This window comes from Nothoprocta perdicaria, unplaced genomic scaffold (genome assembly GCF_003342845.1).
Source record: "Nothoprocta perdicaria isolate Ctin4 unplaced genomic scaffold, notPer1 scaffold_156, whole genome shotgun sequence".
NCBI lineage: Eukaryota > Metazoa > Chordata > Aves > Tinamiformes > Tinamidae > Nothoprocta > Nothoprocta perdicaria.
In genome coordinates, this window is record NW_020454716.1 from 1,054,048 (window position 1) to 1,067,290 (window position 13,243).

The 13,243-nt window shown below is 34.2% G+C and overlaps 1 protein-coding gene across 2 annotated transcripts in view; it reads left to right on the forward strand.

The window, feature by feature from the left end:
- FUT8 (fucosyltransferase 8) overlaps positions 1–3,968 on the forward strand; it is a 69,534-nt gene extending 65,566 nt beyond the window's left edge. For both annotated transcript variants that reach the window (XM_026035125.1, XM_026035126.1), the window contains one exon: positions 2,265–3,968. In XM_026035125.1, coding sequence (XP_025890910.1) covers positions 2,265–2,582 — 318 coding nt within the window. In that variant the 3' untranslated portion in view covers positions 2,583–3,968. The remainder of the gene's footprint in view (positions 1–2,264) is intronic.
- The last annotated feature ends 9,275 nt before the right edge of the window (positions 3,969–13,243 follow it).

The following is a 13,243-nucleotide window of genomic DNA, read 5'->3' on the forward strand; positions in this document are numbered from 1 at the left end:
AAAATATGGTATAGATTCGTTTCAGTTTTTCTAAATCTAAGTGGATGGCATGCTCTTTCTTTTGTCATCTTGATGTGCTCTTATGAAAATTCTGTAGACTATGTAGACAATGTGGACACTAAAGACTCTTGGCACTTATCTTCTGTTGAAGTTACTAGCTCGGTTAATATATTTTAAAAAGTTAAAAAGAGTGTAGCATATTTTTATGTATTACAAAGACAAATACAAATTAAGTAATGTAAAGTTAACTTGTGTCCATCCATTTATACACATTGTTGTGCTCTGACAGCTTAAACATGTCTGCTGTTGCCTCAGTTGATTACAGGCAATGTAATAGAAAAGAATGAAGGAAGGAGCGATTTAATTTCTCCACAATTAAATTTCTGGAAACCTAATAGTAGCACTGTAAATGTAAATTCTAATCACTGTAATTCATAGAGTTTTCTTGTTGCAGATACTTATATATTATAAGCTTTTTTTTTTAAAGTTGTAGCCCATTGGAAAAAAAATTGTGTAATATCATCACTGCTGTTTTCTCCCTATTGTGTTGGGTGTTTAATTTCATGTATTGCAAAAAACTCTTTAAACAAGATTTAAAACAAAAGAAAGAAACATATATCAGAGAGGCATTATCTTATTGCTGATATGTTGATCTACCTCTACCTATGTCGCATATATCAGAAGATAACTGAAATCATGTGARGAATGAAAACTTTGTATCTTCTTATACTCGCGAATACTCTTAAGGGTCAATCCTGGTTGGGAAAGAATTTAATTGCAGTTGGCCTTGTGGTCCTACTTAATTCCAATATTATGCCAGAATGGACCCATAAACTGAAAGTTAAAAATCACTTCAAACATAAATATAAATATTCTCTGCAGCCTCAAATGTAAATTGTCTTTAATGACAATTAGATAATAAACATAATACAAATACATGGTTGATTAATATATTGATTTGAGAGACAGATTTCTTAATTAGATTGTCATGGCAAGAAGGCAGCAATAATAGGAAAAAAGTATAGAAAAATCTCTTACCCTTGAAATACACTTGTGAACATTTTTTTTTTTTTTTTTTGTCGTCAACCAAATCCTGTAAAGAAAATTTTTTTTTTGGTATATTTAGCAAGTTATTAATAAGTTACTTATGATCATGATATGAATAAATTTGTTCTCATTCTGCATCAGCCTGCATTTGACAATAGAAATAATTACTGAATGGTTATTGTCTCTCCGATGTGTCTTTATGTAGGTAAAGTTTTATCGTTATTTGAGATTGTATTTAACTCCTCTGAAAACCTTGATCTCTTGCTATGAAATTCATATCTTCCAATTGCGTGGATGTCATGGTTAATTTTCATGAATTAGAAGCTGTCGACATTAAGTATACTGATCCTGAAGAATATAGCTGCGAAGGGATATRGTCTCTGTGTAACTAGACTGTTGAATTATTTTTGTTTAAAGCTCTGAAAATTATGCCCAATGTGTTGAACTTAACAAAATCCAGAATGGGTAGCAAGATGAACAAATATGTAAAGCTCTTGAAATAACTACAGCAAACAACATAGAGCAGGGTTCTTCAACAGCAGACACTAAAGAACATTTCTCAAGTACACGTAGAAAGATCACAGTGGCCAAATCAGACATCTGACTTGAGGCTTTCTAGCTGTTGAAAGAAGCTTTCTTCTGCGTAGCTGTTGTTTCTGGCAACTTTGAGATATACAACAGGATTCTGATAGTGAAGACTTTACGTTTGCAATCTGAAGAAAAGTCCCTTCGTGGATTGTGATCTAGAAGTGAACAATCCATTTAAATGGATCTTGCTGTTGACTAATATCATTACTGTCCTATTGGAATTCAGTTAACTTCTATATTGTCAACAGTCATAATTTTGTACTTGGCCTCATATTAATAGTTTTATAAATCATCTTGTTATTATAAGCAGAAAGAGAAAATCAAACTTACATTTGGTTGGCTACAAATCATTTTTTTAAAAAATGCAAGGCTGTTAATATGCATATGCGTGTTTTCCAATTTTCTTGAAAAACAGATGTTTATATATTTGTCAAATTTGATCTTAGGTGTTTTAGTAAAAACTCTATATTTCTCATTAGTAAGCRTTTAGCATTTTCGATTACTTTAGGAAACTGGACATTGTAAAACTCAGTGGCACTTTTGTGCAGTTGAATTGTTGCATGTTTGTCAACTAATATGACCTATTATAGCCAGACACAATATTTATGTTTTCTCTTTTGATTTCCAAGGTTTGTCGAGTTGCCTATGAAATTATGCAGACATTGCATCCGGATGCTTCAGCCTATTTCCATTCCTTGGATGATATCTACTATTTTGGGGGACAGAATGCCCACAACCAGGTTGCTATTTATGCTCATCATCCACGAACTGCTGATGAAATTCCTATGGAACCCGGAGATGTAATTGGAGTAGCTGGAAACCACTGGGATGGTTATTCAAAAGGCATCAACAGGAAATTGGGAAGAACAGGCCTCTACCCGTCCTATAAAGTTAAGGAGAAAATTGAGACAGTCAAGTACCCAACATACCCAGAGGCTGACAAATAGAGAAAAAACGAAGAGACTCAGCAGTAATTCTCAGTTCCGATTGGTTTGAGCCAGTCAACGTACTAACGGTTTATATGGGATTTGAATTTGCATTTTAACATGTAGTTAAAATGAAAGCGATTAGTACTGGAGCTGCATAAGAACCTGAGAACAGATGGATGGGTTTTTATTTGAACTTGCTCTTAAACATTTTTTTTGTTATATGCACTCTCACACATGCACACTCAAACCCACATACAACAGGAAAACTGTTGTTTTATACTATTTGTCTCTTTTCAAGATTTGTCCCAAAAATTAGTCCTATGCGAGCTTTTGGCTCTTTTCTTTGCCATTAATTGAGAATAATATCTAGACTTATAACACTGCCACATTGTGTAATATGAGTGACATGAACATATTTTGTATGTGCAAATTTTAAAACATGGTGCCTATATTTGAAAGATTTGTGACCTTTTWAGGAGAGCCATGCCTATTTCACTAATGGGCAAGAGATGATCTTTAACTGGTGTTACCGTGACCACTGAACTTGCTTCAGACAACAAATTCAAGTTTCACGCTAGATTTCTTTCTTTATGAGTTTATTTTTTAGCATTCCATTGATTACTACACATCATCATTAATAAAATAAAGGATACATCCAACAATAAAATAGTTGCTGTCTGTTAGGAACTTTTGTAAAACAATGCCATAAACAAATTCTTTAGTACTGAATGTTTCTGGACATTGCCTTTGATTTGATCAGCCAAAAAAAAAAAAAAGAAAAAAGAAAAAAAGCAAGCAAGAAAGAAAAAATGTAGCTGAAGTTTCATTGAATTTTGAAACACTCATGCAGTGAAACAACTGCTCATGAGTGGCACAGTGTGTCTCGGTTCTGCACAGAATGGGTTTCAACAGGGTGACTTTGGTGGCTCAGTTTTTTACATTTAGTCTTTAGCACTATTCCTTTACCTTACGAGTTTCTCCTCTGAAAGACTAAGCTTTTTTTAGCGCAMTTCATTTTTTTGGCATTGGATATAGTTGTTTTGAAGTAAAATATTCCAGGTTATCCTGTTTATAAAACTTGTCGAATTAGATGTGGTTTCAGAAGAGTGAGTAGATGCTGTTTTCACTGCCCTCGCACTCAAAGAATCTAGCAACTTACCCAGAAAAGCAGGAAGTTCCAATAAAATAGAAGGTACCAATAAAATAGAAGCAAAAGTGAATTTTTATACATGAGATGAAATTGTTACCAATTGTTCACGTTTTGAAATCTGTTACTATACAKTTTGCTCTTGCTCTCTATAAAGAAAAGTGACAATTTGAAAACTTAGTTTTRAGATATTTTAAACAAATTTTAGGTACGAATTTGTAGATTTGGGGCATTATAGATATGTGTGTAAGGTATTAAGAAACATTCTACATAGAGGGGGGAAAATTAATAGCATTGCAAAATCTTCAGTGCAATCTGATCTGGAAGAGTGAAAGTAGAAAATGTTTACTAGAATCTTTAGGCAGTGRAGAAAATGCCACATGAGAAGAGATTAAAAAAATGGCTTGTTGACCTTAACAGATCAAAAGCTAAAATAATATTTTAAATATACTTACAAATAAAGGATGATGCTGATGTGGGGAGYTGATGCAATTCACCATGAATAAGTTTTAGGCTGAAAAGTAGGAGGAAATTCCTGGGGGCATGAAGGTCTGGTGGTCTTCTAATTCAAATAGTGGTGGTAAGATAGAACTTGATCTGTATATAGAGGAATTAACAAAGTAATTCTCTGTGAAATCATTTGCAGGTTTGATACAGCAGATCCCTTCCAGTTGTATGTTTCCCATCTGAAACGCTCTTTTATGTGTTGAGAATAAATAACAAAATGAAAGATGAAAATTAGTGTAAGATAAAGGAAAAAATATCTGCTTTCAGATATCCAATAGGAATCTAAATAAAAATGAGCCTGGAAACTAAATATGTAAAAAGAAAGATTAAAGGATAAAGACATAATAGGTAAGAGGGGCAGAAGAATGCTAAAGGATATATGGCTGAAACTTTTTATTTTGTGACTACAKGGAAAGAAAACAGTTTTTATTCTATCTAAATAATTCTGATAGGTTTTTCCACTAATGTAGCCAAACTCTGGTGGTATTTCAGAGGTGCAATTATATGCTAAATAACATTTATTTTTTATTTGAGTTAAATATGTAAAACTGATTTAAAAAAAGAAATCATCCTGGAAGATTAGTTCAGTGCATTTTATCGCTGGGTAAATTAATTTTTWAAAAAATCCTCAAAAATATTATGTTTCTTGTTATCTTTAGATTTGATAGATATATGCGGTTTCAAAGCTCTCAAGTTACAGCTTCAGACATCATTTCCAGTTCATATCTGTAAAAATGATGCAAAAAGAATATTCTTAAGTTAACATTTGAAAATTCCTCCAATTTTCAGGTAAGTTGACTGAAAATGGCCCCGTGTATGGTAAATAACAGAACATCCTCAATGAGCACAATGGGAAGAGCAAATCTTTTTATGTAGTCACCTGAGAACTGAAGACACTGATGCTATGGAAGAAATAGTCATGTAATTTAGCAATTGCACAACCAAGTAGAAAATGACAAAGTATTTGGCACAATAAATGTGCCTCTCCTTATATATTGTACCAAATGAATAATTAGTTCATTATGTTTGAGCAAATGGTGTTTAAATAGTATGAAATAATAAAATTGCAATTAAGAAATGTGTTATTGTAGATGCCCTGACCTTGTTCCCCTGGGTCGTTTGATCTTCTAGTACTCATAATGCTGTATTTCTCAGAAGACACTTAGCAATAGGCATGTTAGATGCATCTCTAGAGATCTGTTTCCTTTAAGAGTTCCCTATTTAGTTAAGTCTTGGAGTCCTGGGATCTTGGAACATAAGAAATCATTTGTTTTACATTAAGCAAAATGAATATTCAAGACTTGATTCTCAATGACCATGAAGTCCTGGTGGTATGGAAGGATACATGGATAATTGAAACTGAGTTTTTATTGTAACATACAGAAAAAAAATAACAAGAACTAAAGATCCTGTCTGTCAGATATCTGAAAGCTGATGCTTTGGAAGTTAACTGATTAAGATACGACATGAAATGCTCACAAGCAAGCAATTATGCATCTTGTTTCTTCCATTTACTTGGTAGATCTTCAATAGCTAAGTGTTATTTTCCCAAAATATCAAAGCAAGTCTGACATGTCCATGAAACAAAAAGACCATCCTAATATTTTCTTAAACAAGCTAATGCTTAATTAAATTTTTGCTTTTCAAGAAGCATTTGTGCGTGTGTATGTATGTATGTTGTATTTATAAAAAAAGAAATTAATAATGACTGATGGTTTCTTTTCTGCTTTTTCACATTTTAATGTTATATTTGCTATAATACCTTATTTTCCCCATAAATTTGGTCTCTCTAAACTGAATGTTCTACTTAATTCTCACCAGCTAAATTAAGAAATTAATTCCAAGTTAACTAGTTTGCTGTGACACAGGCACACCTGGAGCCTGGGGTCATCTTCAGTTTACTGCTGCTACAATCACACCACCCTGTTCTCCATTTTTCATTGCAGCTGACAATGAATTGCAAGGGATTCTCAAACCTCCTCTGTCAACATCCTAACTTGTATCCTGATGAATTGCAGAGTATTATGGATTGAAAACTGTTTTATTTCAGAATTTTTAAATACTATCTTCAGAGAAGTGTTTGTGTCTCCATCCTGTGCCCCAGTTTCAAGGAAACCTGCAAGTACACCATTTTTTTTTCAGAAAAAAAGCCGGATGATAGCTATTTTTAAGGTAGTCACAACCTGATTTTGCTTCACAAAAGTGAAGCATGTTTTATGTGCCAGGGATAGATTTTTTTTCCTTTTGTTTGCAATTATAAAAGATAGATCTCAGCTTATGAATTAGGAAGTAATAGAAAATATAGAAAAATAGAAAAAAATAGAAAATTTTCATTTCAAACTTTCCTTGAGAAGAGGGAGATTTTCTTTCATGCAGGTGGAATAACACCTGTTTTTTCTAAATGTTCTTCTGGAACGTCAACCATTTTTTCAGAAGAGTGAGTTGAACTTTTGTTTCCCCAAGTCATACAATTCTTTGCAATGTGATCTCTCAAGTGTCTAAAGAGTCCAGAAAAAAAAATTGTTTGCTCAGTTTGGGAGGTGGGAAGGAGTAAGTCTAATAAGCAAATATTTCTAATTTAAGTTACTGTATCAGTTGGTAAAACCACAGGTTACAAATAAATCTTACACCCTCAGTGCTGGGTTTGAAACAACAACAAAAATATAGTAGATTTAAGAGCCTCTGCCAGCAAAATCATTCTACTTTGTGCCAGAAGTACCTAAAATTTGAAACTCTGCTTTAAATTTTTGCCTAGTACCAATCCCAATCATATTCATAAGTCAAGCTGGTCATAATAGCCCTGTTACTCTGTTACAGGTTCAATCCCTGTCTGGATCACGGAGGCTTGGGGAAGGCTCTCAAAGGGCATAAGCCTTGCTCAGTCTATCTATTGTGTCGTATTTGAAAATTCACAATAATTCCATTCCCCTCAAAACCATTTTAATGTTCACTGCAGACTTATGTGGACGTCCCCTCTATGTAGATGCACCTTCATAGGGAATGTGACCAAAGAAAAATGTTGTACGTAGGTGTATAAACTGCAAATAGATTAGATTAGTTTCATACTATCCTGCTCTTTTTCCAGAAGACACAAGTATGCCAACACAGCATGATACAACTAAGAGGGAAATATAAAATYTACAAGCTTGCAAGTAAACTGTTTGTCTATTTGCCTGCATGTTTGGTAACAACACTGTTGGGTAACTGCCTCCGTGTTGGGTAACAGAGTAACACTGAGTTTTATTGATCATGGTTGCGTTTAGTTTATTCAAGACTTTTATTTCAGAATCAAAAGGCTTAAGGTTGGTGTCTTTCAGTGCTACTGCAAGAATCTGAGAATCATAGATGTATTTGCAATAAAAAATGCTGGTCTTCACCCCTTTTGGTGCCATATAGAAGTGGTGGTGATGGCTGTTCAGTGGAATCTTTGTTTACTCTGTATGTTTCTTCCCTTCAACTTACCTATCAACAGATTCCTGTTACTATTTCAGTTTATTCAAGTCTGAATTAATGTAAAGACATGCAAATTGTTTGCACCAGAGTGTCTTTAGCATTGCTCAGCATTAACTCCGAGCTTCAAAGYGACGTTGCTGATGGAAGGAGCCGTCTCCACTGGACCATCCTGACGACATTACATAATTGCTGACTTATGTATACTGGTTTTACTTTGAGATGGGTGTAATGTTTTTTTTTTCCTCCAAGTTTTACAGAATAAGTGATTTTTTTTTTTTTATTATCTTTATGCGAGATGTTCCTGAGCATGGCAAAGAGGTCCTAACTATCCTACGTTTTCTCAAAGAGGAATTTAGGACCCTAAACCCTCTAACTGCTGCACAGGCTTTTACTAGTTGCAGTAATTGTAATGGARCAGATGGTATATTTACGCTCTTCTATTAGCCCTGCTGCCTGGTATGTAAGGTTGATCTACCATGGTTTTATGAGCCTTCTTCAAATCTTTCAAATCAAATCAAATGCTGCCAGTCATTACTTGACCAGGAAGGACAAGGAACAGTTACTATATTTGATTTTTCATAACAAAAAAAAATCTTTTTTTTTCTTTTTTTTTCCAAGTTCAATTTTTTTACCTGTCTGTTCCAGCTTTCAAATAGAAAATGCAATAATCAAATGTGCCTAGTAAGTGTTTAGAAAGCTTGCAGGGTATAGGTGTTCCTTTTTTAATACAATTTACTATTCACAGTGTGACAAATTTCTTGGCTATTACTTTACTGTATAATGGACATTCCCTTAGTTACATGTTGGCAGCTAATATATGAATGATAGGGACACAGTCCTCCTGCTGCAGTATAGAATCATTTTTATGATACTGTAGGAAAAAGCAAAAGCCCATTTTATTTTCTTCAGTCTTGTCGCTTTTAGACTCTATTATTTTATCTTGGCTTCAGACTTCCTGTTCCGTCATTGGAATTTTTTTGATGTTATAGAGCTACGTAAATCTCAGGCTCCTACAAGCAGGTCTGCAACAATATTGCATATCTAGTTGTTAGAATAGGCTGAATACACACATTGGCATCCTATTCAGCTGACTGCAAAAGATTTGTTTCTTCAAGAAACCAAGTAGATTGCTGATATCTTTCCAAACGTTGGCAACCAAGCTGGGGAAAGAATGGAAGGAGTCCAAAAAGCAGGACAACCTCCTTCCTTATTYATGAGAAGGAATCTGGCACCCGTTATGTCCAACTGAGATGCTGGAAACAATCTGCTTATTTAATGGGAGKACAGTTAACCTCATTACTTCAGCTTATTGCTAGAGAATGAAATGATGAGTTCCTAATATTAAGCYTCTGCGATCACTTCGTAACATCTATAACACTGTGTGATTTCACTTCAGAATAAAGCTTTTATACAAAATAAATAAATTAAGTTTTGTGAGATTAAACTGACAAGCAGTGACTTTTCTTGCCATGAATGGATTTTATTGTGTGTGGACATTTAAAACTTTTTTTTTTTTTGCTTATGACTAATTCCAATTATTGTGTATAGCTAGACAAATCTTATTATATTTCTTGACTGTTTTTTAAAATCTGTGCGTCACTAGAGATAACACAGAGACTAGCAMTAAAGAACCTTGGCATAGTAGATTTAGGTTTCATGGATTCTATTGCTTGAATTTTGATTTTGTTTATGTAAGGCAGAAATAGTATTTTATAAAAGTAAGAAGCAAAACCATAGGTTGTTTCTACCTGCTCAAAACACATTTATTTTATGCTGCTGATGTGTTCCAACTGAGCTTTACTATGGTGATTCCTATTTTCTCATTTTTGCATACTCTTGAATATCTCTATTCATTCCTTTCACCCTATGTTTAAATTATAAAATATGTGATCCATCATCTTTTTTCTTTATATTTCCACCACACTTGTCACAGTGGGATCCTGCAGAGAGTGCAGTAATATAAATAACAATTGTAGTTATCAAGTGGGTTAAACATTTAACCTAGAATRCCAAGTGATTGATTTTTGTAGTATTTGCTTTTATTTTGATTGGATTAACATTTTATTTGGACATACATGTTGCCTATTTTCCATCATATGCCTATGAAAGGATCAAAAGTAAGACTCAAGAAGTTTTCTGAATTCCATTCTATATGCTGGTGACCTCATGACCTTTGTTATTGATAGTATACTTGCATGGTTAGTATAGTTCGGTTGTGAAATGGTACAGTGGTTTAAAAAATTACCTTGTTCTTACTCTTAGGATTGAGTAACTGGCTGTATGTATGTTAGTGCTGTTTCAATGTGAATTGAAGCAGGTTCATTTATGCCACTGCTATTTGGATTGGTACACCTTAGTCTGTAACAATATTGAAGGGAAAATATATTTATGCTCTTCATTTCTGTGATATTAAAATGAAATGTGGGAAAGTCAACGTAGGAACCACTGAAACCACCTGGTGAGCTAGCTGAGCTTACTCGAGCCCCCTTTCATTCTCAGGACAACACATTGCAGTAAGATTCTGGGGAGAGGCAGAAGCACGTGCTAGTATGGACATTTGTGCATATCACCATAACCACTATTCTGGCCAAKTATTTTGTACTGCTGTACTTTGTTTTGAAATTTCTTTTATATCTGCAGGGACACATGGCAATAGTGCTATCTGTGTTTGGAAGACACAGGAGCTGAATTTTTAGAAAAAATAATATTCACTGTTCTCTTTATTTATGCAATTTGTCCCCCAGTAGGCTCTCTACCATTATATCAACTTAATTTCTTTGTTTTCAGCTGTTTTCATCCCTGTCTCTATCTTGTACATAGAATTATTTTCTATTCTGCTCATTCAGATCTCTTAAAMCCTTATATGCACAAAAAAAAAGTGAAATTATATTATCAACATATCTAGTCTTTGCATCAGCTTTTATCTGCTATATATCCAAATTTTGAATTTTAAGCTTTCACCAGCAAGGAAGTTAGTTACTGTACAGAAGCAAGCACTTCATGCTGACACAATGCATAAGAGATAAAGTTCCTAGAAAGAGGAAAAATGTTTCCAAATGTGTTGGATCATTTGGGCTTAATTAAAAAGTAATAAAAAATAAAAATCCCATGAAATCCTTGAAAACAGAACTGCACGAGGATTACTCTGAATAACAGTGTAAGAAGTACACAGGCTTATAATGTTCTTTCTCCTCTTTGTTTAGCTAGTTCATCTGAGCTGTGGCTTTTCTCTGAGGAATCAGCGTTAATTACTGTCTTTTGAAATGAACAAACGAATGTGCAGTCTACATATCAGGAAAGAACATATGAAATTTTATCTCAAGATATTTTTAATCTTTTAAAGATTAGAGTAATTGTGTAGGATTTTTGTTGTTTTCTTTTAATTACAGATGCTAAAGATAATGACTGTACTTTTTATTGAGAGGCTAAGGTCTCTCCTAGGATTTATTTGGTGTGCACTTGGCAGCTATGGCCTATGTCCTTATACTCTCATGAAATGTCAGGAAATTTCAAAAGAACAAATTACATGGTACAAAGCGATAAAGAAAAGTATGTTTTCTACCACTGAAACATCTAGAGTAGAATTTTGGAAGTTCTTGTATCTGAACCCTACCGGAAGGCACACACATATACATATACATATATACRTATGCACAGTGTAGCTGGCAGATGGCCCTAATGTWTAAATAGTTTTGCATTAAGCACTTTAGAAATATTTTTCTCTGATAAGATACTGACAGGTATGGCAGTTTACTCCAGAACTTTTCAAAGAGGAAATCTAAGTRTAATAGTGTATAATTCTGTGAATGATCAAAGACACTGATGCTGAGCACCATCTCAGAGGTTCTGGGATTGGAAGAATGTTTCACCAACTTTGTGTCGATAGACACTTACAAGGCAGTAGCATAGATTTCTGGAAATGTTTTGTAGTTAGTCCTTCTGTTAGTACAGAAAAAAATACTAATCTCTTACCTGATTAATTTATTGTTTGGGAGAAAATGACAACTGAATGGGAATAAACACTTGGAGAAAGAGAGTATTTAATTGCCCCTGTGTAACAGCTTTTTCTTTTTAGCATGTTCATATATGTATTCCATTTTTGCTGAGTTTCTGCTTTGCTTCAGATTTCTTTATACCTCATGAAGCCCATAATGAAGAAATGAGAGTAGGATTCTTCTTTTATCTTGTGCGTAAGGATAGCTGACACGCGCTTATGACCTCATGAGTCTCAGGTGCAGGAATACATCTCCAGCCCCACTGTGGAAGGCACCATGTGGCAACACATCTGCAAAAATGCATTCCGTTTCTGTGCAGGTATGTGTTTTTCATATAATATGAAGTTAACATTAAGAGGGCACCTATTATTTTTTAGAAAATTGTGTTCTGCTGTTCAACCTGTGGTTATGCTCAGTGTCRTGGACATCCCTGTCAGAACTTGGATCCCTCCTCAATTATTTTCTTGAGAAGATTATTATTTTTCCTTCTTCATAAGTAGAAGAAATAATGGCATCTCAAGCTGCTAAGGAGACATGAACTACAGGCCTTAAGATTTTTGACTAGMTATAAATATAATTTCCATTGCTACTTAGACTAACTAAAGTGATTTTAGTAGTACTGTGGAGTCTGGTCTACATCTAGAGATCAGATGTAAGTATTATTGACGTATAGTTTTACTGTTGGGTAAAGCTGTCAGCAACATTAAAGACACTAGTGAGTTTCAAACCATTATCTTTTTGAGAAATTAATTGCTTGGAAATTAATTGCTGCAAAAATGAGTTTTATCTTTAGTTGGAGATATACTAGATGCAACTGCATTTGTGCTTTGTAWTGCAATAAAACTCTAACATCTGGGACAGATCTGTATATTCTTGTGGCTAAAGAAGAAATCCAAATTAAATCTGTTTTGTATGGTATTTAAGCCAGTAGTTTATAGGTGCCTGATGATAGAATGATAGTCTCATGCTGAAAGACTCAACTTAGAGAGTACAGKATCGCCTGTTCTTACTTGATATCTAACACTGTGTTTAATGATGACCTTGGATTTTTGCGTCTACTAGCAAGAAATCTAAAAAAATAAGTAGAGTTCAGGTGACTCACTCAGGTGAAGAATGTGAATAGAGGAATAGAAGGGAAACAGGAGGATCAAACACTTGACCATTCCTGCCTTTAAGCATAAAATACCAGAGTGTGCATAGCACAGGTGACTGCAGRTAAATGTGGCTGAATAAAATTGCTGAATTACGGTGAATAATTCCATGAAAACAAATTGTAATTTATGGCATGCATTATGTATAACTTCCATATATGCATGGTGGTCATGCAAGTACATAGGGTATCACCCTCTATTACAGCTTGTTAATTCCTTTACTGTTTTTTTTCAGTCTATCTTGTATTGAAATTGTTTTAGCACTTCCACGCACTCCAAGTATTATCTATACAACTATATTATCATTTATAGAATCATAGAATGCCGAAGGTTGGAAGGGACCTCAGAGGTCATCGAGTCCAACCCCCCTGCTCACGCAGGGTCACCTAGAGCACGTGGCACAGGGCTGCATCCAAGCGGGTTTTA